The sequence below is a fragment of the Mustela erminea genome, chromosome 18 (assembly GCF_009829155.1).
Source record: "Mustela erminea isolate mMusErm1 chromosome 18, mMusErm1.Pri, whole genome shotgun sequence".
Taxonomy (NCBI): domain Eukaryota; kingdom Metazoa; phylum Chordata; class Mammalia; order Carnivora; family Mustelidae; genus Mustela; species Mustela erminea.
Window position 1 is genome coordinate 59763552 of NC_045631.1, and position 25228 is coordinate 59788779.

General features: G+C 50.2%; 1 protein-coding gene across 10 annotated transcripts in view; it reads left to right on the plus strand.

The window, feature by feature from the left end:
- RNF213 (ring finger protein 213) overlaps positions 1–25228 on the plus strand; it is a 108271-nt gene that overhangs the window by 21314 nt on the left and 61729 nt on the right. For 8 of the 10 annotated variants that reach the window (XM_032321986.1, XM_032321989.1, XM_032321984.1 and 5 more), the window contains 10 exons: positions 564–847; positions 1514–1770; positions 4137–4334; positions 7221–7443; positions 8056–8111; positions 9232–9385; positions 12125–12295; positions 15665–15754; positions 16557–16679; positions 17534–17714. In XM_032321986.1, coding sequence (XP_032177877.1) covers positions 564–847; positions 1514–1770; positions 4137–4334; positions 7221–7443; positions 8056–8111; positions 9232–9385; positions 12125–12295; positions 15665–15754; positions 16557–16679; positions 17534–17714 — 1737 coding nt within the window. The remainder of the gene's footprint in view (positions 1–563; positions 848–1513; positions 1771–4136; positions 4335–7220; positions 7444–8055; positions 8112–9231; positions 9386–12124; positions 12296–15664; positions 15755–16556; positions 16680–17533; positions 17715–25228) is intronic. The other 2 variants (XM_032321995.1, XM_032321985.1) reach the window with 1 other exon arrangement.

Consider the following 25228-nt stretch of genomic DNA (forward strand, 5'->3'; position numbering starts at 1 on the left):
ATTATTTTGCAACTGGTTTTGTTGGGTTTTCTAATCCACACTCGTACCTTTGCACCTCGTCCGAAGAGCAGGGGTGGACTCAGCCCTTGCCCTGCATCAAGGGCTCTGTCTTGTCTGTCCCGCGTGGAGTGGGCGTCCCAGCTCCCAGCACAGAGGAAACTAGCCTTTGGGTCTAGTAATTCAGCCATGTGGGGTGCGTAACTGTTAGTGAGAGCGGTTTCGGGATAGAATTCTTAACCTCTGTGCGATCGTTTTCTAATGATCCCATATACCAAGTGTGCTGAGCCGTCTGGTTTAGTGCAGACACGTTACGAATATTTTCACGCCAGCCGGATCACGGGACCTTGGGTCCCCCTCTCATCGCTGTGGGGCGGCAAGGGACCGTGTCCTAAACACAGCGGCTCCTGCATTGTCCCTCCGCTGGCGGGACCGTGGCCCAGATGAGTTCAGTTCCTTCCCTTCCTCTGCCTCCTGCCTTCGGGTTGTCGGCCTCCTGGAGGCGGTGTCTAGGTCACTGCGTTCGGATGGCCTGCAGTGGGGTGTTTTCCTCTCCTCACTCTTAGACTGGCACCAGTACGACGATGTGGTCCGTATGAAGAGCCCGGGGATGTTTCAGAGGATGGTGAGTTCCTTCACGGACGGGATAAGGAAGGACCTGGTGAAGGGCAAGCAGATGGCGGCCACCATCATGCTGGACGGCATCTTCAGCATTCTGCAGCCCTGGAGCGCCACCAACCTGAAGAGCTTTTTCACCCAGCTCCAGCAGTTCTACTGTGTCGTGAAAGTGCCCATGATCTACGAGGGCCACGCACAGCCCTGGCACTCTCTGCAGTACGAGGAGAAGGAGGTACTGGGTGTCAGGGTGTACGCCCCTCCCCTCTCTTTCTGTGCAGTCGGCATCACCCCACTTCCTACCGGCCAGGGGATCCCTGGGGAGCAGACGGGGGCAGACCTCACCCTCACAATGGTCCAGGCTCTGCTGCTTGTGGAGTCTCTGTCCTACTGGTTTTCTTTCTTCCCTCCCTGACCGGCACCTCGTTATCTGGGCCCCACCCTGCCCACCTCCTCTCCTGGCCCCCCTACCCCCAACCACGTCCTTTCCCGGCCCCACCCCCTCACCCCACCTGGCCTCTTGGCAGAGTGGAAGGAACAGGTGGAGCCTTCCTTTGTCATCTCTGCCTACATTGCCGGATGGCCCTGGCAGTGTGGAGAGGAGCCTGGGGCCATTTTTGAGATGGCAGTTGGGCCCTCCAAGCATGAGGGGCCCCTCCACCAGGCAGAGTTTCTGGACTGCACCATTGGTGGCGTCTCCCAGCAGAGACCTGGGAAGTGGGGGGTGTTCGGGGTTAGCTGGGGAGGCAGGGCAGTGGGGCGCCCCTCCATGGAGCCGTCTCTGCCTCTTGGGGGCCTTGGTCCCTTGCCCAGCTAACAGGGCACTGAGGGCCATGAAGGGGCCCCTCTCGCACCCCTGCTGGCTTCAAGTCCGTGGTTCTGTCTTCTCTTCTGGGATCAGGTGAAGAGAAACCTGTGGGAGTATTTGAAAAAGCAGGCGGCACCGTTTCTGGAAAGAAGTGGGGACCCTCTGCTTGAAGACAGCCCAGTAAAGAGTAAATTGAGAATGGGCCTGATCCTCCTTTTTGCTGTGGAAAAGTTTGACATACCCTTATTGAAGAATGACCTGGAGATCCTCTGTAGTCTTCTTTCCTCCCACGCGCGCTCGCCAGGAGACCTTGACAGTGACCTAAGCCACATCTTTGGAACATGTCAGAGGTATTGTGTGTGTGTCAAATGATTTTATAGCTGTTTATTTTTTAAATTTTTTAAAAAAAGATTTTATTTATTTGACAGAGACCACAAGCAGGCAGAGAGGCAGGCAGAGAGAGAGAGGGAAGCAGGCTCCCCGCTGAGCAGAGAGCCCGATGAGGGGCTCGATCCCAGGACCCTGAGATCATGACCTGAGCCGAAGGCAGAGGCTTTAACCCGCTGAGCCCCCCAGGTGCCCCTATAGCTGTTTCTAAGAGTGATCTGATTCTACAAATGAGTGTTGGTCGTGGGTCGGATGCAGATGTGCTGGAAGTAAAGCTGCTCGTGGTTTCCCTTGTCTGCCGTGTCAGTGTTGGCCTTGCTGGCCTTCTTCCTAGCATATGTTTTGTTTTTACTTTTATTACTCTTCTGTCGAATAGCCTGCTTTTGAGAAGCTTTATGCTGCACCATGCCTTGTCCCTGGTGACCCAAAATGAAGAAAACATTTTTTATAAAATAAATAAAGGAAGTGGGACACCTAGGTGGCTTAGCCGGTGGAGCGGGCGACTCTTGATCTCGGGGCTGTAAGTTGGAGCCCCACGTGGGCGTAGAGATGACTCAAAAATAATTGATTTTTTAAAAAAGATTTATTTATTTATTTGACAGAGAGATCACAAGTAGGCAGAGAGGCCGGCAGAGAGAGGGGGAAGCAGACTCCCTGCGGGGCCGAGAGCCCGATGGTGGGGCTCCATCCCAGGACCCTGGGATCATGACTTGAGCCGAAGGCAGAGGCTTTAACCCACTGAGCCACCCAGGCACCCCTAATTGATTTTTTTATTAGTTTTCTTTTTTTTCTTAAGTAAGCTCCACGCCCAATGTGGGCTGCCAACTCACGACCCTAAGATCAAAGTTGCACACTCCACTGACCCAACCAGCCAAGCACGTCACAGAAAAATGAGATCTTAAAAAAAGAAGAATGAAACAGGAAAATATTTTATTTGAGCCCAAGTTAAAGCGGAAAACTGGGATCCACGAAGAGGAGCACACACGCTCCAGGGAGGGAACACGTGGTGCAGGGTGATGTGTGCTCTTTGTGGAAGGAGTTACAGATCATCGAGACGGACATTCAGAAAGTTACAGACTTTTCCTTATGTGTTTAGTATGTATAATACTTTAATCTTGTGGGAACCAGGACATGTTTTCTCTCTTTTTTTTTTTTTTTAAAGATTTTATTTATTTGCCAGAGATAAAGAGAGAGAAAGTACACACAAGCAGGCAGAGAGGCAGGCAGAGGCAGTGAGAGAAGCAGGCTCCCTGCCGAGCAAGGAGCCCAAAGTGGGACTTGATCCCAGGACCCTGGGATCATGACCTGAGCAGGGCCTTAACCAACTGAGCCACCCAGGCGTCCCTGTTTTCTCTTTTCTTATCTTTCTGTTTGGAATGCTCCTTTTTGGTTTTTATTTATTTATTTTTAATGAAGCAGACACACTGTGTGTGCTCCTGGCAGAAATAGAGCCCATGGTTGAAGTCATTTTCACCTTTGTAAATGTCAAACTTTTGCTTTTCTGGGAGCCCAGGAGCCCTGCCCACAAGCACCAAAACTTGAAAATGTCCCATATCACCCTGTGTGTGCAAGGTTACGGGGGTTGGGGTTTGAAGATGGGCTGTGAGGGCTCAGTGAGGCACGCCCGAGGATGCATGTGGGGGGTGCTCTCCCTGGGCCTCGCGGGTCACCAGCCTGCCCCGAGGAGCCTCTGTCGTTTGAGTGGAGGGGCCCCGCTCAGCACCCCATGATTTCAGGCCCTTCCTACGCCGTTTTCAGGAGCTGTGTGAACAGAACTGGAGGGCAGTAGGAGGCAGCCTTCCCTGAGCAGTGAGTCTTATTGGGACATCTGTCTCTTGGTTTTACAAACTTGAAACACTGAGTGCAAAACTACATTTTTTTAAGGGAGAGGAACTGGCAGCAAATGTACGAGGTTTGTGAGAGTGTTTTGAGGGTTTCCGAGAAGCGGCAAGCATTCTTGTTTTGTGACGGAAGGCAGTGTGCCGTGTGTGGTTGACAGGCTTCCCCTTGCGTGGGCAAAGTGGCTTTGTATCTGGGCCTACTGTCGCCAGAGGGCCTGGGCTCACAGGTCACATAGCCCGTGAACCTCAGCTGTCAAGGGGATGGACATCTGCTGTGGGTCTGCACAGAAGGCCTGTCCAGGGCCCGACGCTTTGCAGGGTGCCAAGGGCGCCCTCATGTCCCATGCAACCAGGTTTTTCCTGGGGCTAGTCACTCCTTTCAGCCACCCTGAGTGCTCCTTACCTCCTCTGTGTGAGGAGCTGTCAGAGCGTAGGGGGCAGGACACTGGCCATCCCAGCCCACGGCGGGCTCTCTGCTCCCTTCACAGCTGGCGAGAGTTCCTGGTCAATCTGTGCCAACGGTGCATGGAGGCAAGAATGGACCTCTGGGTGCTCACCCTGCCGGTCCTGCACCACTGCCTGGCGCCAGCGCCCCAAGGAAAGGACCCCAGGATGCAGCCTGAGGACACCTGGGCGGCCCTGGAAGGAATCTCCTTCTCTGAGTTTCGGGAAAGAATGCTAGATTGGTAAGTTGCAGATCTACAGTTCGTCTGCACTTCCGTCTGTAAATCTTGGAATCACAGCCATGCTTCGGGGATCTCCAGCGGCCCTCTGGGTGCACACATTTCCACTTCTAGCAGTCTTTTTTAAAATAACTTCTTTAACAAACTTTAAACATACAAGAAATGTAACAAAGAGTATTAAAAAAACAAAAACAAAAACAAAAAACCAAGCCTGAATTCCCAGAGATAATCGTTGTTGCTAACACTTTGGCATGCACATTTCTAGGATTTTGTCCAAACACAGCTTTGCGGGCATGTGACATGCTAGATAACAGTGACAAATGATTGGCTCTTTTTTTTTTTTTTTAAGATTTTATTTATTTATTTGACAGAGAGAGATCACAAGTAGGCAGAGAGGCAGGCAGAGAGAGAGAGGAGGAGGCAGGCTCCCTGCCGAGCAGAGAGCCCGATGTGGGGCTCGATCCCGGGACCCTGAGATCATGACCTGAGCTGAAGGCAGAGGCTTTTACCCACTGAGCCACCCAGGCGCCCCCAAATGATTGGCTCCTTATTCTGTTTTCCAAACAGGCTTTTTTTCACCTCACAGTATTTTGTGAGCGACTCCATGTCAGTAAACGCACAGCTACATTATTGTAATGACTGCTTACTCATCAGAATTTACTTTTACTTAAGCAAGGACTGGGAAGGTTATTTCTGACTTTGTAAGCACGCATGCTTCCACGAGCATCCTTGTTGCTTCCCTGTCCAATTCTTTCCCCGAGCTCAATCCTTGAAGGCAGGCCTGCCCGGTCAAAGGCTCGGCCCGTGGTACGTGCCAGTCTTGGGGTAGGGAAGTACCAGTCTCCAGGTGAGCCAAGCTTTCTTAGAGGAGACGCAGAATGCACAATCCACAAATGAGCAATGGTAAATCAAACCTAAGTACACAAATGAAATAAAAATTTGAAAAAGAGGAATACTTCTACTCAGTGGCAAGCACAGCGTCCCCCCACCCCCTGGCCCGTCAGGGTCAGAGAAAGGATTCCAGGTCTCACCTGCCCCCACCCCTCCAGCAACCCAGTACACTGCTGCTGGTTGTTAGGGATTAAAGTAAATTAAATTATTGCTCCTTCACTATTACTGGAACCTTTAGAAGTTAAAGCCCAGTTAAGATTACTTATATCAAGGAAAAAGAAGATTTCTTATATCATTGCATACATTTTAAGGACTCTTCAGTGGCATACAAACCGTCTGGAAGAAATTAAGTTGTTAACAGTGGGGAATGGCAAACACCAGCCTTGGTCTTAAAGATCGTCCTTTTTAGGCATACGTGGCCTTTACTGTGCTGTGAACCTTCATCCATGGGGTCCTCGTACTCCTGGGACTTCTGTGTGCCTTGCTTTATTGTTTTTTTTTCTTTTTAAAATTCTTTTAAAGATTTTATTTATTTGCAGACAGAGATTACAAGTATGCAGAGAGGCAGGTAGAGAGAGAGGAAGGGAAGCAGGCTCCCCGTTGAGCAGAGAGAAAGCCCGATGCGGGGCTCAATACCAGGACCCGGGATCATGACCTGAGCCAAAGGCAGAGGCTTTAAGCACTGAGCCACCCAGGCACCCCAGCTTTATTGATTTTCCAGTGGTCATCATCGGGGGTCTCCTGTACAATGTCACAGAATCTGTATGATTTAAAGACCTTCACTGGGCTCCTTTGGACTGTTCGATCTGAAGCATTCACTTAGTAGCTCATCAAAACACTTAGTTCATACATCATTGCTGCCAGTATGGAAAACAGTATGGAGGAATATGGAGGAGTATGGAAAACAGTATGGAGGAAAAGTTAACAGTGCAACACCCTTTTGAACCAGAGGTCCCTCCTGTGGACATGTATCCCAAGGAAATGGAATTGGCATCTCAAAGGCACATGTGCAACCCCATGATCACTGCAGCATTCTTCATAATAGCCAAGACACAAAAACCACCGAGTGCCTGTTGACCGATGAATGGGTAACAGAGATGTGAGACCCGCACACATACACTTGCACACACACGGGAATATGATATATACAATAGCATTTGCGTGGAATCAAAAAAAGTCAAATTTCTAGAAACACAGTAGGACAGAAGCTGCTGGGGGAAATCGGGAGATGTTGGTCATTGTACAAATTTCCAGCTAGAAGATGAGGAAGTTCTGGGACCCCAAGACACAGTGTGGTGACTATCGATAGTGATACTGTATGATAGACTCCCAGGTTGCAGAGAGAGGAGATCTTACATGTTGTTAGCATGAGAGGAGTCCTGGTCACGTGACATGGTGTTAGTGCTAACTAATCCTTCAGGGAAGTGCATCAAGTCAACACATTGTACACGTTATGTTACATTACGATGTTAGATGTCAGTGATATCTCAGCGAAGCTGGAAAAAGTGCTTACATCCTCGTGTAGTTTTTTGCGTGGCAAAATACACACATCCTCTGAGTTGCCCTCCTGATGGGTTTCTGTGTGGACTTCAGTGGGATCTGGCCTGCTCGCGTGGCTGGGTCGCCACCTTCCATCCCAGAGGTTTTTCAAGTTGAAACTCTGTCCTCATTAAGCAACATCTGTTTCCCTGACTCCCCCACCCTCGGGTAAGCACCATCCTTACTGGCTGCTTTCTCGAATTTGCCCAAGCTGGAGACCTTGCGGAAGTAGAGTCCGTGTGTCTGGCCTTGCTACTGGTGGGCTTCACTCAGCGTCGTGTCCTCAAGGTTCATCCGTTTTAGTGAATTCTTAATATCTTATTGTTTGCTTTTTATTTGAGTCAGTTGTTTTTAAAGTTTGAACTTTATGGGTCTCTAACTTGACTATACTTACCTTCACTCCATCTGTGTGTGCTGATCCCTATGGCTGCCCTTCTGTTCCCATTGTCCCTTATCCAGGATACCGCTGATTGACCTTATGGGAGAGTGGAGCCATTTGCTGGACGTAGATGTGTGTCTGTTTCAGTCCTGGTTCAGTCTGCTGCCTCTGCGCAACTTAGTCTACTATATGAAGAACTTCACTGAATATCTGAGTCGCTCCCCTGCTCGCGTCCTGGACTGCCTTCTAGGGACTTGGTACCGGCTTCAAGGGCTTAGAAAAGTCTTCAGCACAAATCAGGAGGTCTGTTGTCTTTTGTCTGTTGTCCGGAACAGGCTCTCAAGTCCTTGCTTATTAGCAAAAGCAGATCAAACTAGACATTCAGGACCTGTGATTCCTTTTTTCTGAAATCTTGGTAGGGTTAAGCACTTTGAAGCTGGAGACGTGGTGGGGCTGCTGTTGCTTAGGGCTGCAGGGCTGCTCTGCTTGCCATTACTCTGGGGCGGGGCGGGGGGGGGCCCTGGAGCGGTCAGGCTGTATATGTGTATGTGTTGGGGGAGGTCCGGACAGGGTCCACACAGCTGCTCCCTCCTTTCCCATTTTGTGCAGTGCAGAAAACAGTGTAATCTTAAATCCTGAATTTTATATGTGAAAGATGTAAGCTTGGTTCTTGAGCATCTTAAAACTCATTTGTAGAAAGAAAAGAACCCATTTCTACCCATGTAGAAATGGGTAGAAAGAAAAGAACTACATTTCTACCCATGTAGAAAAAACCCATTGGGTACATTTCTATCCATGTAGAGAAAAAACTTATATTTGCCTTATTTAGGTTGGTTTTGTTTTTTCAGTTCTGTTTTCAGGAAGATGGTGGCATCTTGATTAACTCTTTCCTATCTTTTCTCTTCATTGCCCCAGAACATTGAGGAAGTTTTTCAAATGCTGCTGCACCTCCTGGATATTTTTCAAGACAAGTAAGTAGAAAAGTGAAATGCAGCCTCTGTCTTGCATGAGGTTACCTCCCCCTCTCCTGAACTGACCGCCGTCTCCCATATTTACTGTTGAAATCAGAAGGCCCTCAGTGTATATTCAACCTTGTTTTTAAGCTGTGAACATCCTGGTTTGGTTTGGTTTTGTCTTAAGGGAAAATAATATCACCTGCTAAGATTTTGGTTTATTTCCATCTGGTCTTTTTCCTACACATTTGCTTCCATTTATTTTTTTGATGATCACCATATTACATATTCACGCTCATGTTCTGGATTTCTTGAACGTTGGTCTTTGTGTGTTTTTTGCAAGTCAGGCCGGTTGAAAGTAAAAATCAAACTTAGCTTTGCATGGTTATCTGAAATCATTTGCTCCTACAGACCTGTATGACCTCTGACACCCCGAAGGGACACACTATATGCGGAATGCAAAACAGTAGAAACCCACACATGCTGATAGGTGTTTCCTGAGATTCTCGGAGCTCTTTCCATATCACCTCACCTGAATTCTTAGGGTGTTCAGGATGGTGGGGTGTCAGATCTCTGTTAATGTCAAGCCCTGCGGCTTCAAGGTCTCCCCTGGGTCCCACAGAAGCACCCCACGGTGCCTTTCTCCTGCCACCTGCCACACCACGCTCCAGTCAGGTCCCACCAGCTCGGGCCCTCTGCCAGCCGGGGAATGTGAGATGTGGTCTCCACGCTCAGTGCCCATTCTAGCACTTTTCCCCAGCCCTCCCTCCCTGCCTCCCTCCCTGGATCTTTCTGAAATTTTTTCAAGTTTATCTAGTATCCTTATCTTCAGTAATACACATCCCTAGCGTTTTTTTCTTTCGAATAAGGGCTTACACTTGGAAATAGTTTGACTTGCTTTTGTCTAAAGAGTTCAGATCATGGAGGCAAACCAAAAGGACTTTGTTTCCTTTTTTATCTTGGTCATAAGTTCAGGATCTGTTGAAATGTTCCCAATCAATGTTAACCAACATGGGATCAGAACCATGTCTTCCTCGTAGGTATTTTGAAGGGAAGGATCTCGTCAGGGAAAATGGGTACTGTTTTCTCACTTCTCCTAAATTACTTCAATGATCTCTCTTGACTCTTTGCGGGGTAGGATTCTTGAGGAGCCCTTGATACAGTCCTACTTGACTGTGTGCCTGAAACTTCATGAAACTGTCTGCAGAATAACAAAAGACCAAAAGTTTTATGAGCTGCCTGCCTTATCTGCTGAGATTGTTTGCAGAATTATTTCACTTAAGCCTCTAGTGGTAAGTGGAACACACACACCATGTCACACCCACAATAAGTATGGAATTCCAAGTGGCCTCACTACAGAACAGAGATCGGCTGGTTTCTAGGATTGCTAGAGGGAAACAGAGTGGCTGATCCCCTCCTCAAATATTTGTTGGGCATCTGCCCCATGCTGGGTTCTGTTCCATACACTGGGGATGTTTTGGTGAGTGAGTCTGCACCCTTGCCCTCCTAGGGCTTCAGCTGGAGGTGGAGAGGCAGTGCAGGGGTCCAAATACAAAACACCAGATGAATGGGTTAACGGAAGAGCAGTGCAGCTGGCTGGAAAGTCAGGCAAGGTACCCAAAATATGTGCCCAAAGTGCGTATCCATGCATGGATGTTCCCACGTGACCTCATTTCCTGCACACTGTTCCTTAAATACAGCAGCCGCTCCACACGTCCTAAGTACACATCTCAGGGCCTTGCACACAGCCTCCCTTGTGCTGCCTCCCGAATAAAGCTGTAGGGAGACCCCAGCACCGTGTGCCCTCTCCCTCTACTCCCTCCACACACCTCCCAGAGGGAACCACCTTCTGTCTCCTACCACCAAACCTGAGTTTTGGCTGTCGTTGAACTTTCTGTGTTTTGTGTCTGCTTGCTTCACCCGACAACATGTCTCTGAGACTCACGCCCGTTGCCGCTCACGACAGCATTTGCTTCTTGTTCTGGACTCTGCATGCTTGAGTTTAAGGGCTTTAATTTGAAAATGATAGGAGATTTTATATTTAGACTAATCACCTTTTGGTCTACTGTATTATGATTCAGAACTGTGATGTTAATGATGGAGAAGAATTCAATGTATGTTTTAACTTTATTCCTTTCACTCTTTTCTTCTTTAAAATACCAAAGACACAGTTTAAAATAACTATTATTGTTAAGATGATTGCTTTCTATAAATCAGGTGCCATTTAAACCATAAGGTGGGTGCCTATTTCCAAATAAACTGTGTTTAGGAAGTTTGTTAGTTTTCTCGGGTCTATTTTCCTGCAGAAAAAAAGTCTTAAATGTGGGGTCAGAATCCCAGACCAGTGTAATCTACCTCATGGTAAAAATACTCTCTCCATGCCATAAAAACAAAAAGTTTCACAAAACTAGCACTCAACAAAAGTGATGTGTTTTTAACTAGCTTCCGGATGGGTCCCGACACAGAGGGTTCACTGGATTGGCAGGACACTGGAGTGAGAAAAGCAAGAAGCACTCATGTGAGCCCCCACCTAGATTCTCAGGCCTGGGCTGTTCACTGAATTGCCTGTCTCTGCCTGGCCCGGTGCAGAGGACAGGGGGATGGGAGAGACAATGGCCCGCCTCCTGGAGAGGTCTCTGGGGCGCCACCCAGTGAACACATCACTGCACCACAACGGACAGACAGTAAGCTAGAGGGTCGATAAGGTGCCCGGGGCACCAAGGGCAGGGCCTGCATTCCCATGAAGAGGAAACAGCCCTCACGGGGTCAGGGGTCAGGGAGGAGGAACGCTGCTGTTCCCCAGGGCCTGCAAGGAACACTATGGCAGGAAAGGAGCCAGATCCAGGTAAGGCCAGATCACAGGGAAGGCATGCCATGCTGAAGCTTCTGGATTATTCTAGAAGGTGCTGCATCGTTCGGGGATTTTAAACAAGGGCTGAGATGTCCAAATTTCAGCTGAGAACCATTGCCACCTCTTGCCATCCAGTGATCTGGGGTGCTGGCCAGGCACACCTCTACCCACCCTCCCACACATCTGGCACCCTCCTCATTTTTAGGGACAGAGCCCCTTACTGTCCCAGGCTGGGTATCTTCCCTTTCGTATGTCTTGAGAATACCTTGTACTTTCCCTACTTGGCGCCCACCATGGTTAACGCCCAGATGTCTGCCTGCCTGCCTGTCTGTGAATTGTTGCCCTCTCCCCCGCAGCATCAGCTCCTGTGGTGGGAACCGCATCTGCTTGGCCACCAGCTGGGAGGGAGGGCCCGCAGTGGTTCTCAGGGAGCATCCCGTAGGGAGGAGTAGCAGCAAGTCCCGTTGTGGGTCCTGACACTTCTAACTTGTGGAACTCCACTGAGGAACACAGGCTAGCACAGAGCTGGGGAGACCCTTCCAGGGCCTCAGGGAGCAGCCACTGCAGAGGTGGGCGTTCCGACGCCTGCATTCATACGGCTGTGCTCCTGCTGTGGTGGGGGGACACGCCAGAGTCTGCGACCCCATGGAACTCAGATTTTCCAGAGGGAGAGAGGGACTAGGGGAGGCTTCATGGGAGGTGAACATGGATTTGGGTTTACCTCTGTCCCACCTTGGGCTGTTTCTATGGCCAAGGATCAGGGGTTTGCATGGTGCCCTGGGGGAAGGGTGTCTCTGAGCTGCTGGTGGCTCTGCATTTGGGGTGCGCCCTTACCCAGCCAGTCTGGAGAAGGTGTACCAGCATGGCCTGGGCTGGCATGATCTGCTCATTGGTAAGGCCGGGTCCCCTCTGCTAGGGTGGTTCATGGCGGCATGCTTGTCCTTCCTGCCCCTCCCCCACTTTGCCTGAGTTGTCAGCTCTCAGAGTGAATCCAGAGTCCAGGAAAATTGAAGCACCTTGAATGTAGCCCCTGGCGAGGCAGGTGTCCTGAAGGCACTCCTGTGACTCAGAGGTTGCTGTTCTCTAGGGCCTGCTGTGGACTGGGAAGGACAGTGTTGTCTCCAGAGTAGCCTGAGTCACAGCTCGGGGACCATTACATACCTTCTCTCCCCTGCTGCAGCAGGATTCAGCCGAAGGGCCAAGAAAAGAAGCTGGGAAGATTTCTGTGCAAACAGTATTCCAGGGGACAGTCACTTCGACGAGAGCTTGGCTTCGGGACATTTTTCGGGAGAGCATCTTTAGGCAAACCTACACATCAGCTGTCACATTCCGATACCAGGAGGAAATCAAGGTAAGCCCTGCTGGGCTGAGACGCTGCCCACAGCGGTCTGAGCAGGGATGCGATGTGCTGGCCCCGGGCCGGTGCTCCATGCTCAGGACTGGAGAGCCCATTGCTGGTCATACCACCTGCAGGCCCCCTGTGACAGGCCTCGTGGGAAGTGCGGGGACACGGGGCCTTTGGCGAGGGGCCTTTGGGCTCTATTTGAGCAAGGAAGGTGGGAGGTAGTTATGGCTGGAAATGTCAGGAAATAGTGGAGACAACAGGTACTTGAAGAGGCGATTGGGCAGAGGGATTTCTGAAGTCAGAGAAGAGGGAAATCAGCCTCAGAAAGGCTAGACGGGTTCCAGAACGAGGCTGGATGAGGTGGGGGAGGACAAGGGCCACTGAGGGGTCTGGCCCGTGGAGGGGTCACCCAAGCAGGAGTGGATGCGTTGATCCGAGATGGAGGGGTAAGAAAGGGATGTGCTGAAGGCTGGGGGTGCCTTACTTCCTCTGTTTTTTATCCTAATGCTTAATGTCTTCTTCCTACTTCCAACAAGTTATGAAGGGTGGTCTACCACTTGACCTTCCGTGGTGTTGAGAAGAACCCACTTAAAATGATCTCCGTGCTTGACGCGAGATTTTGGGCAATCGCATCAATGTACCGTGTGACGCCTCTGGCTTTACAGGACTGGGTTAGGTCGTGCAGGGCTGTCTACACATCCTATCCGTTTCTTTCTTATTCCCCCCGAAAACTAGAGAGGTGATGGCCACTGAGGAAAATGCCCGTAAGAAAACCTTGGCCACGAAAGCTTATAATCCTTAGAGGCTGCAGATTTTCCCGGCTGGTGGCCAGTGAGCCAGCAGTGTGTGTGCTGAGCGTCCGGTTCTGTACTCCCATCCTGGTGCGATCTGTGGTTTTCCTTCCCCTGTCTGCCTGGGGTGATGCAACCAGTGTCTGTGGCTCACGGCTCATTTCCAGATTCTTCTTAGCCTCCTAATCAGACCTAGCCTGTATGTCAGTGCCCATCAAGATAGAAGGTGACTGTACATGTTGGTCTCTCACATAGAATAGACTAGAATATGGACAAAATAAAATGCCTCCCCAAAGTTGCAGATTTCAGCTTGTGTTTCTTAAGCATCAGAAAAGCCTTCTGTAATTGCTCTGTGAAATGCCAGGCATCTTAAGACTTAAATCCCACCAAAACAAAATGATTGAATTATTGAGTTATAATTGCTAAGTTATTAAATGTTTCAAGATTTCAAATGGTATAATCCCCCAAACATTAAGAATGACTTCAGGATGGCATTTGATCCATTGACGTGAGAGGATGATTTTCAGCTAAATGCAGTAATAATGGTGAAATAATGTTAATTAGAATGTCATTGAGCATCCCCTCTGAGGCTGGTGCCTCACCCCTTACGGAGGAGGGAACTGTGGTTTGGGGAGATGGGACAAACCCAGCTCTGTTCTTCAACATTGTCAGCTAGCGCTAGGACACTGCTGTGGAAAGAGAGATGAGCGAACCAGACGGCTCATTTCACCAGGAAGTCGCCTTCCAGGGACACTTTAACAGGGTGGTCATAAAATCACACAGCTGAGACCATACATGAGCAGGGCTGATGACCCTCGCTGTACCTCAGACTTGTTACTTCTCCACTGGGAGGGGAAAAGATCATGAATCCAAATAGTCAGAGAACAGAACTTCTAGCAGTCTCCCTCAGAGAAAACAAGTCTGAGGTCAAAGGGAAGAAAATACACCGGAGTTTCGAACCTTATTTAGAAACTTCACGATTGGTGGTAGAACACATGTAGCACTTCTGGAGCAATCTGTGTCCTGTTAAAACTGAGCGAACAGCATAGGGGTTGACGCTGTTGGGAGCTGGAGTCCTTTCTCACTGGGGAGAAGGGAGATGCAGCAGAGGACCAGGAGCCACCAGCGATGGTATGAATTCATGACCCAAAAAGCTGTAGTGGCTCCTAGCTCTCTGCACTGAAAGGCCTAGAAATCAGGATGGCCAGGCCCAGGAGCACAGTGGGAGCCCCAAGCAAAGCTGCTAAATACCATCCCCACGAAGAGATTTGTGCTTCTGGAAGGACAAGCAGGCTCCAGAGGTGGCATGAAGAGTGCAGCACCAACCTGAGACAAGTTGTGGGAATGGGACTAATGGCGGGCTGGCATCCTGGAGTAGACCCTGGGGTGGAGAAGGGCTGCTTCTGTAGTTCATGTTGCTCCAGCGATGCCTGTGTCCTAGCTTTGACAGCTCTACCAAGGCCAAGGAAGTCATGAATATTAGGGGAAGCTGGGTTGAGCATACATGCGAACTCTGTCTTATCTTTGCAGGATTTCTATAAATTGAAAGTCATTCCACATTTTTAAAAAAAGGACCCAGAAGCTAGTCTGAAGGGATTAGCCAAATCTAGGACAATTGCATCATCCAAACGAGTAACACCAGGACTGGATTACAAGTCACTGATACTTATTTACAGAAAAAAGGCAGGGGGGGAAGAGAAAGGTTTTGTTTGTTTGTTTTTCGGTATTTGTTTTTTAAGCAGGCTCCATGTCCAGTGTGGAACCTGACCTGTACCTGGATCTCATGACCCTGAGATCATGACCTGAGCCAAAATCAAGGGCCAGGTTGTTAACCGGCTGTCCATTTTTTTTCTTTCCATGAAGAATGCAGCTGGCGGGCTCAGTCTGTACAGCAAGTGACTTCTCTATCTCAGGGTTGTGAATTTAAGCCCCTCACTGGGCATGGAGCCTGCTTAAAAAAACAAAGGAAGACCCAAAACACCCTTCATCATGTAACATGGCAGGAGTAATAAATTCAGTCAAAATCCATCCATGGGTGTTGAGGTCGGTGCACAAAGTATGAAGGAACAGGATATCCAGAGTAGCCTGCCACAGAGGACCATTTAATGCAAAGGAGAAAAGCACTTCATGGAGAAATCCGGCAGACCTGCCCGTCAGCCCTGACAGGACAGGGATCTCGTGACCTCCTTGTGCAAGTCTCTGATGGAAGACAGAAAGCAGCTGTTGAGTATTAGTCCCTGGGGAATCCAGTTGAAGAAATATGGGTGTCATTGGTCCATTCTTGCACCTTTTTCTTCCGTATGTCTGAAGGTTTTTGAAATAAGGCAAGCGCGAGAAATAGTTTCAGAATCAAAACCAGTTACACCGTGGAAGCACCATCCTGGTGGGCTGGTCCTGTCAGGCCCTTCTCAAAGTCTAGGGTGGCTCTGACGCGCCACTGACACGGCTCACCAGGGACAAGGCCAGGGTCAAGTCCCGGGTGGCCACTGCTCCTGGAATTGCGATAAAAGTCTTCCCTTTCTCATAGAATTCCCCACGGTACTTCGTTGTCACGGAGGTTGTCGCTGACACGTGTGCTTCGCAGGTCTGGAGGCGGCTGGTGGAAATCAACTTCCCCGTGGGGTACGACTGGAAGGAGTCCTTGATGGGGGACCTGGAAGGGAGAATCAAGCAGGTACCAGAAGTCGGGTCGTTCTTTTCATGCGGCGTGTTGAGGAAGCCGGACCCTTCCCCACCACCTACCCATAACACGTGGCCTTTGAACGGAGAGGCCTGGTGGGCGCAGGGCACGGGGCCAGGGGGCTTTGCTTGCTGATCCAGCCTTAATGGTTTCATCAAAGATGACATCCCCGCGGAGAAGGGGATGGGTTCGTACCGGCGGGAAACCCCGCAGGTATGGGGAGTCCGGCGCCCCGCACGCAGCAGCTCCGCGTGGCCTGTCGGTGACCGAAGCCCTGCTAAGCCCGGGGACAAACCGGGAAAGCGAAGCGGGCTTCCTTTTCGTTAAAGCTTGCGGCCCCAGGGAAGTGAGGGCGCGCTTCTTCCCGAGACGCGCGGATACGGGACTATTAAATGGCGCTTTGGGGGAAGCAGAAACCGGGGGGAGGGCACTGGTTCTCCTGACCTAGCTGTTCCGCGCGGGACCAGCGGCTTCCTGCGCACTGTGCGCGGGGCCGTGCGCCCGAGTCCCGCTGGGAGTCCCGCTGGGTGGCGGCGGCCGCCCGCGGGGCGGGGGCGCGGGCCGTGCGGGGCGGGGGCGGCGCGGGCCGTGCGGGGCGGGGGCGCGGGCCGTGCGGGGCGGGGGCGGCGCGGGCCGTGCGGGGCGGGGGCGGCGCGGGCCGTGCGGGGCCGGGGCGGCGCGGGCCGTGCGGGGCGGGGGGGGGGCGCGGGCCGTGCCGGGCGCGGGCGGCGAGCGCAGAAGAGCGTCCCGGTCCCCGCGGCTCCAGGCCGCCCCGACGCGCCCGCTGTGGTTGCAGGAGAAGCCGCTGGTGCAGATCTCCGCCTTCTGCAGCCCGCACTGGGACGCCACGGAGCGGGAAGACCGCGTGTCCCGATGCTTCCAGAAGTGCGCCGTCGAGGCCGTGAGCTCGGCCTGCCAGGTACCAGCCCCGCGACCGCGACGGCGACGGCGACCGCGCGCGGCTTCCCACACGCCGAGCCCCGGCGTCCGCCTCCCGGCCTGGGGCGCGGCCCCCTCACCCCCGAGACGCCGCGCAGCGTCCCGTCACCCGCGGGGGAGGTTGCGGGCGCCCCCCCCCCGTGCGTGTGCGCCGGTCACTGCCGCCGGCCTGTGGGGAACCCGCCGCCGGCCCACCGCACGTTTACGGGAGGGGAAAAGCCGACGAAGCTGAAAAGATTCTGTCAACTCACTCACCCTCTCGTCGGCGAGGCGGGAAGAGATACCGCCCCGCGCGGCCTCCCAGGAGCAGCCTCCGCCTGTCCGTGTGTGCGCATGCGCATGCGCCTGCGTGCGTGCGTGCGTGCGTGCGTGTGCGCGCGCGTTTGTAAAGTGCGTGCGCGCTCTAGCGCTCTGGGCTTTTTCCTGCCACAAGATGCCGTCAGGGCGGATGAGGTCGCCGCACTCCTGCCCTCGCGACCCGGCTGCTCCGCATCTTGCTCGCGCTCGTCGGCCTGACGCGCAGCCGCGGCGCGGGGGTCCTCCCCTGGCTCCTGTCAGGAGGACGCCGTCGTCCGTCACGGCGAGCGCGTGCTTCGCGCGGGCGGCTTCCCCCGGCAGCCGTCCGTCAGGGGGACGACGTCCCCGGTCCCTGCCTCAGCGCGGGCTTCCAGCCCCGGGGCGCGGGGGGGTCCGAGCGGGGCCGCCTCCTGCCCCGTCTCCCCTGGGGTGGCGGACCGCGTGAGCAAGTCCCTGCTCTGCCGAAGGCTTCCGGCGCGCGGCGGGCGACGGCCCGAGCAGACCAGTCACGCCGCCGCCGCGTGCGTCCGTCCGCAGTCTCAGACCAGCGTGCTCGAGAAGATCTCCAGGCACGACCTGTGGAAGTTCGGCACGCTGGTGTCGGCCGTGATCACCAAGTCCTGGCCGCGACGCGACGGCGACGCCGCGGACGACCTGGACGCCGTTTTAAAGCACCTGCTCGTGTGTGGGGACATGAGGCATCTCTTCAAGCTGTGCGGTGCGTCTGCGGGGGGCGCGGGGAGCGACCCCGGGGGGGGGGCCGACACCCCGGTGCGTCTGCGGGGGGCGTGGGCTCCGGCCGACCCCGGGGGGGGGTGGGGGCGGGGGGCCGACACCCCGGTGCGTCTGCGGGGGGCGTCGGCTCCGGCCGACCCCGGGGGGTGGGGGGCAGGGGCCGACACCCCGGTGCGTCTGCGGGGGGCGTCGGCTCCGGCCGACCCCGGGGGGGTGGGGGCGGGGGACCGACCCCCCGGTGCGTCTGCGGGGGGCGCGGGGAGCGACCCCTGGGGGGGGGGGGGCAGGGGCCGACACCCCGGTGCGTCTGCGGGGGGCGTGGGCTCCGGCCGACCCCGGGGGGGGGGGGTGGGGGCGGGGGGCCGACACCCCGGTGCGTCTGCGGGGGGCGTCGGCTCCGTCCGACCCCGGGGGGTGGGGGGCAGGGCCGACACCCCGGTGCGTCTGCGGGGGGCGTCGGCTCCGGCCGACCCCGGGGGGGTGGGGGGCGGGGGACCGACCCCCCGGTGCGTCTGCGGGGGGCGCGGGGAGCGACCCCGGGGGGGGTGGGGGCAGGGGCCGACACCCCGGTGCGTCTGCGGGGGGCGTCGGCTCCGGCCGACCCCGGGGGGTGGGGGTGGGGGCAGGGGCCGACACCCCGGTGCGTCTGCGGGGGGGCGTCGGCTCCGGCCGACCCCGGGGGGGCGCGGGCAGGGGCCGACACCCCGCTAGGATGTTGGCTGGAGGTTGGACAAAGGGAGCGGACGGGCCGCGGGAGCCCGAGGGATTCGGGCCACCCGGCACCGTGGGTCGGAACCGGGCGCGGGCCAGGCCGGGCTGCTGCGCCCAGCGGGTTCCCTGTCGCCGCCCTGACGGATCCCCGCGCTTCGCTGGGGTGTGATGGTCTCGCGCAGGCTCTTGGGGATCGGGATTAAGGACCAAAATTCAACCCCCCGTGTGTCTGCGGGTAGAAACGCCTCCGTTTTCCCGGGGTCAGCGACCCTGTCCCCTCCCGCATGAACAACTTCCGACCAACGCCTCGGACCGTCCGTTTCTTCCACCCTCACCCCACACTCGGGGCATTTTTAGCATCCGAGAGCGTCCAGCTTGCATTCCCACCAACAGGGTAGGAGGTTCCCCTTTCTCCGCATCCTCGTCAGCATCTGTCATTTCCTGACTTGTTGATTTTAGCCATTCTGACTGGTGTGAGGTGGGATCTCACTGTGGTTTTGATCTGTATTTCCCTGATGCCGAGTGAGGTGGAGCACTTTCGCATGTGTCTTTTGGCCATCTGGATGTCTTCTCTGCAGAAATGTGTGTTCATGTCCTCTGCCCATTTCTTGACTGGATTATTTCTTCTTTGGGTGTTGAGTTTGATAAATTCTTTATAGATTTTGGATACTAGCCCTTTATCTGATATGCCATTTGCAAATATCTTCTTCCATTCTGTCAGTTGTCTTTTGGTTTTGTTAACTGTTTCCTTTGCTGTGCAAAAGCTTTTGATCTTGATGAAGTCCCAATAGTTCATTTTTGCCCTTGCTTCCCTTGCCTTCGGCGATGTTCCTAGGAAGAAGTTGCTGTGGCTGAGGTCAAAGAGGTTGCTTCCTGTGCTCCTGTGTTCTCCTCAAGGATTTTGATGGACTCCTGTCTCACACTGAGGTCCTTCATCCATTTTGAGTCTGTTTTCATGTGTGGTGTAAGGAAATGGTCCAGTTTCATTCTTCTGCATGTGGCTGTCCAATTTTCCCAACACCATTTGTTGAAGAGGCCGTCTTTTTTCCATTGGACATTCTTTCCTGCTTTGTCGAAGATTAGTTGACCATAGAGTTGAGGGTTTATTTTTGGAGGCTCTATCCTGTTCCATTGATCTTTGTGTCTGTTTTTGTGCCAGTACTATAGTGTCTTAATGATGACAGCTTTGTAATAGAGCTTGAAGTCCGGAATTGTGACGCTACCAACTTTGGTTTTCTTTTTCAACATTCCTCTGGCTATTCGAGGTCTTTTCTGGTTCCATATGAATTTTAGGTTTATTTGTTCCATTTTTTGAAAAACATTGATGGGATTTTGATAGGGATTGCATTAAATTTGTAGATTGCTTTAGGTAGCATAGACATTTTCACAATATTTGTTCTTCCAATCCATGAGCATGGAACATTTTTCCATTTCTTTGTGTCTTCCTGAATTTCTTTCATGAGTACTTTATAGTTTTCTGAGTACAGATTCTTTGCCTCTTTGTTTAGGTTTATTCCTAGGTGTCATGGTTTTGGGCAGAATTGTAAGTGGGATTGACTCCTTAATTTCTGTTTCTTCTGTCTGGTTGTTGGTGTAGAGAAATGCGACTGATTGCTGTGCATTGATTTTATATCCTGACATTTCACTGAATTCCTGTACAAGTTCTAACAGATTGGGGGTGTGGAGTCTTCTGGATTTCCACATAAAGTATTATATCATCTGCAAAGAGTGAGAGTTTGACTTCTTTGCTGATTTGGATGCCTTTAATTTCTTTTTGTCGTGTGATTGCTGAGGCTAGGACTTCTAGTACTATGTTGAATAGCAGTAGTGATAGTGGACATCCCCACTGTGTTCCTGACCTTAGTGGAAAAGCTCTCAATTTTTCTCCATTGCGAATGATATTTGCTGTGGGTTTTTCATAGATGGCTTTGATGATTTTGAGGTATGTACCCTCTATCCCTACACTGTGAAGAGTTTTAATCAAGAAAGGATGCTGTACTTTGTCAAATGCTTTTTCAGCATCTATTGAGAGTATCATATGGTTCTTGTTCTTTCTTTTATTAATGTATCGTATCACATTGATTGATTTTGTGGATGTTGAACCAACCTTGCAGTCCTGGGATAAATCCTACTTGATCGTGGTGAATAATCCTTTTAACGTACTATTGGATCCTATTGGCTAGTATCTTGGTGAGAATTTTCGCATCTGTGTTTATCAGGGATATTGGTCTGTAATTTTCTTTTTTGATGGGATCTTTGTCTGGTTTGGGGATCAAGGTAATGCTGGTCTCATAAAATGAGTTTGGAAGTTTTCCTTCCATTTCTTTTTTTTGTGACAGTTTCAGGAGAATAGAAATTAATTCTTCTTTAAGTGTTTGGTAGAATTCCCCTGGGATGCCATCTGGCCCTGGGCGCTTGTTTGTTTGGAGACTTTTGATGACCGCTTAAATCTCCTTACTGGTTATGGGTCTGTTCAGGTTTTCTATTTCTTCCTGGTTGAGGTGTGGTAGTTTATACATCTCTAGAAATGCATCCATTTCTTTCAGATTGTCAAATTTGCTGGCGTATAGTTGCTCATAATATGTTCTTATAATTGTTTGTATTTCTTTGGTGTTGGTTGTGATCTCTCCTCTTTCACTCATGATTTTATTTATTTGGGTCCTTTGTCTTTTCTTTTCTTTCTCTCTTTTTTTTTTTTTTTTTTTAAGATTTTATTTATTTATTTGACAGACAGAGACCACAAGTAGGCAAAGAGGCAGGCAGAGAGAGAGGAGGAAACAAGCCTCCTGCCAAGCAGAGAGCCCGATGCGGGGCTCGATCCCTGGAATCAGGACCTGAGCTGAAGGCAGAAGCTTTAACCTACCGAGCCACCCAGGCGCCCCTCCTTTGTCTTTTCTTTTTGATAAGTCTGGCCAGGGGTTTATCGATCTTCTTAATTCTTTCAAAGAACCAGCTCCTAGTTTCTTTGGTTTGTTCTATTGTTGTTGTTTTTTTGTTTTGTTTTCATTTGTTTGTTTGTTTTGTTTTCTGTTTCATAGATTTCTGCTTTGATCATTATTATTTCTCTTCTCCTGCTGGGTTTAGGCTTTCTTTGTTGTTCTTTTTCCAGCTCCTTTAGGTGTAGGGTTAGGTTATGTATTTGAGACCTTTCTTATTTCTTGAGAAAGGCTTGTGTCGCTAAATATTTCCTCTCAGGACTGACTTTGCTATGTCCCACAGATTTTGAACCATTGTGTTTTCATTATCATTTGTTTCCATGTATTTTTTCAATTCTTCTTTAATTTCTTGGTTGACCCATTCATTTTTTAGAAGGATGTTGTTTAGTCTCCATGTATTTGGGTTCTTTCCAAATTTCCTCTTGTGATTGAGTTCTAGCTTCCGAGCATTGTGGTCTGAAAATATGCAGGGAATGAACCCAATCTTTTGGTACTGGTTGAGACCTGATTTGTGACCTAGGATGTGATCTATTCTGGAGAATGTTCCATGTGCACTAGAGAAGAATGTGTATTGTTGCTTTGGGATGCAATGTTCTGAATATATCTGTGATGTCCATCTGGCCCAGTGTCTCATTTAAGGCCTTTATTTCCTTGTTGATCTTTTGCTGAGATGATCTGTCCATTTCAGTGAGGGGGAGGTGTTAACTTCTTCTACTATTATTGTATTTTGTTGATGTGTTTCTTTGATTTTGTTACTAATTGGTTATATAGTTGGCTGCTCCCATGTTAGGAGCACAGATATTTAAAATGGTTAGATGCTTTTGTTGGACAAACCCTTTGAGTATGATATAGTGTCCTTCCTCATCTCTTATTAATGTCTTTGACTAAAAATCTAGTTGATGTGGTAGAAGGATTGCCACCCCAGCTTTCTTTTGATGTCTATTAACATGGTAAATTGTTTTCCACCCCCTCTAAGTCTGGAGGTGTCTTCAGGTCTAAAATGAGTTTCTTGTAGTCAACATATTGATGGGTTTTGTTTTTTTAATCCATTCTGATACCCTGTGTCTTTTGATTGGGGCATTTAAGCCCATTTTACATTCAGGGTAACTATTGAAGGATATGAATTTAATGCCATTGTATTGCCTGTAAGGTGACTGTTGGACTATATTGTCTTTGTTCCTTTCTGGTCTACTACTTTTAGGCTCTCTTTTTGCTTAGAGGACCCCTTTCAGTATTTCCTGTAGAGCTGGTTTGGTGTTTACAAATTCTTTCAGTTTTTGTTTGTCCTGGAAGCTTGTTTTTTTCCTCCCTGGAAGCTTTTTATCTCTCCTTCTATTTTCAATGATAGCCTAGCAGGATATAGTATTGTTGGCTGCATGTTTTTCTCATTTGGTGCTCTGAATATATCATATCATTTTTTTCTGGCCTGCCAGGTCTCTGTGGATAAGTCTGCCTCCAATCTAATATTTTTACCGTTGTTTGTTACAGACTTCTTGTCCCAGGCTACTTTCAGGATTTTCTCTATGTCACTAAGACTTGTAAATTTTACTATTATATGACGGGGTGTGGACCTATTCTTATTGATTTTCAGGGAGGTTCTATGCACCTCCTGGATTATGAAGCTTGTTCACGTTGCCATATTAGGGAAATTCTCTACAATAATTCGCTCCAATATACCTTCTTCTCCCCTCTCTTTCTTGTTCTTCTGGAATCCCAATTATTCTAATATTGTTTCATCTTATGGTATCGCTTATGTCTCGAATTCTCCCCTCGTGGTGCAGTAGTTGTTTGTCTCTCTTTTTCTCAGCTTCTTTATTCTTCATCATTTGGTCTTCTATATCACTAATTCTTTTCTTCTGCCTTATTTATCATAGCAGTAAGAGCCTCCATGTTTAAAAAATATTTTATACATTTATTTGACAGAGAGAGAGAGAGAGATCATAAGTAAGCAGAGAAGCAGGCAGAGAGAGAGGGGGAAGCATGCTCCCCGCTGAGCAGAGAGCCCGATGCGGGGCTCGATCCCAGGACCCTGAGACCATGACCTGTGCCGAAGGCAGAGGCTTAACCCACTGAGCCACCCAGGCGCCCCAGGAGCCTCCATTTTTTTATGGCACCTCATTAATAGCTTTCTTGATTTCAGCTTGCTTAGATTTTAGTTATTTTATTTATCCAGTCAGGGTTTCTCTAATATCTTCCATGCCTTTTTCGAGCCTAGCTAGCACCTTGAGAATCGTCATTCTGAACTCTAGATCTGACATATTACCGATGTCCATATTGATTAGGTCCCTAGCCTTTGGTACTGCCTCTTGTTCTTCTTTTTGTGGTGAGTTTTTCTGCCTTGTAATTTTATCCAGATAAGAATATATGAAGGAGAGAGTAAAATACTAAAAGGGTGGCAAAGACTCCAGGAAAATGTGAATTAACCAAATAAAAAGAGACCCCAAATCATGGAGGGAAGGGGGGGGTAAAAAGAATTTTGGGGAAAATAGATAAATAACAAAAAGAAAAAAAAATTAAAAAGAAAATGTATATATTAGGTGAATAGAACAGAGCCACCCACTTAATTTTGGTATTTTGGTCTCTTAGAAGAAAGTACCTCCCAAAATTTTAAAGAAAGAAACATACACACACATATATATGTATGTGTATATGTATATGTATATGTATATGTATGTATGTGTATATATATATATATATTGGCTGGAAAAAAAAGAAAAAGAAAGTGGGGAGGGGGCGCCTGGGTGGCTCAGTGGGTTGTGCCTCTTCCTTTGGCTCAGGTCATGGTCTCAGGGTCCTGGGATTGAGCCCCGCATCGGGCTTTCTGCTCATCAGGGAGCCTGCGCCGTCCCCACCCCCCCCCCCCGCCGCCTGCCTCTCTGCCTACTTGTGATGTCTTTCTGTCAAATAAATAAATAAAATCTTTAAAAAAAAAAAAAGTGGGGAGAATTTTCTCAGGCTGGAGATTAGAACAAAGCCCTGTGCTAGATTTAGGGTATATTTTGATCTATTAGAAGTTGTGCCCCAGGGGCACCTGGGTGGCTCAGTGGGTTAAAGCCTCTGCCTTCAGCTCAGGTCATGATCTCAGGGTCCTGGGATCAAGCCCCGCATGGGGCTCTCTGCTCCACAGGGAGCCTGCTTCCTCCTCTCTCTCTCTCTCTGCCTACCTCTCTGTCTACTGGTGATCTCTGTCTGTCAAATAAATAAATAAAATCTTTAAAAAAAAAAAAAAAAAAAAGAAGTTGTGCCCCAGATTTTTTTAGAAGAAAAAACCCTATGTGTATACAAAAAATAAAGTTAGATATAATGAATAATAAAATAAGATTATAATAATGAAGTTTCAAAAAATGTTTTTAATGAAAGGCATTGTTAAGATAAAGTAGTTAAAAAATATTAAAAGAGGAAAGAGTAAAATTTAAAAAGGGTTAGAATAAGAAAAAAATTTTTTTTTAATTAATAACTTTGCAAGACTAAAGAATCATGAGGAGAAAGCCATGAATTCCATGCTTTTTTTTCTCCTCCTCTGGAATTCCGCTGTTCTTGATAAGTGAACTTGGTCTTGACTGGATTTCTTGCTGATCTTCTGGGGGAGGGGCCTGTTGTAGTGATTCTTAAGTGTCTTTGCCGAGATGGAATTGTGCCACCGTCGCCAGGGGCCGGGCTAAGTAATCCGCTCGGGTTCGCTTTTGTTGCCTGAAAGCTTCCTGAGAGCTCTGGAGGACTGGAGTGAAAGTGGAGGCCTCCCAGTCTCTGGCCCTGAGGAGCCGAGAGCTCAGGGCCCCACTTGTCAGTGCGCCCCCAGAGAAAAGCGCTCAATCACTCCTGTCTCCCTGGCCTCCAGCTGCACTCCCAA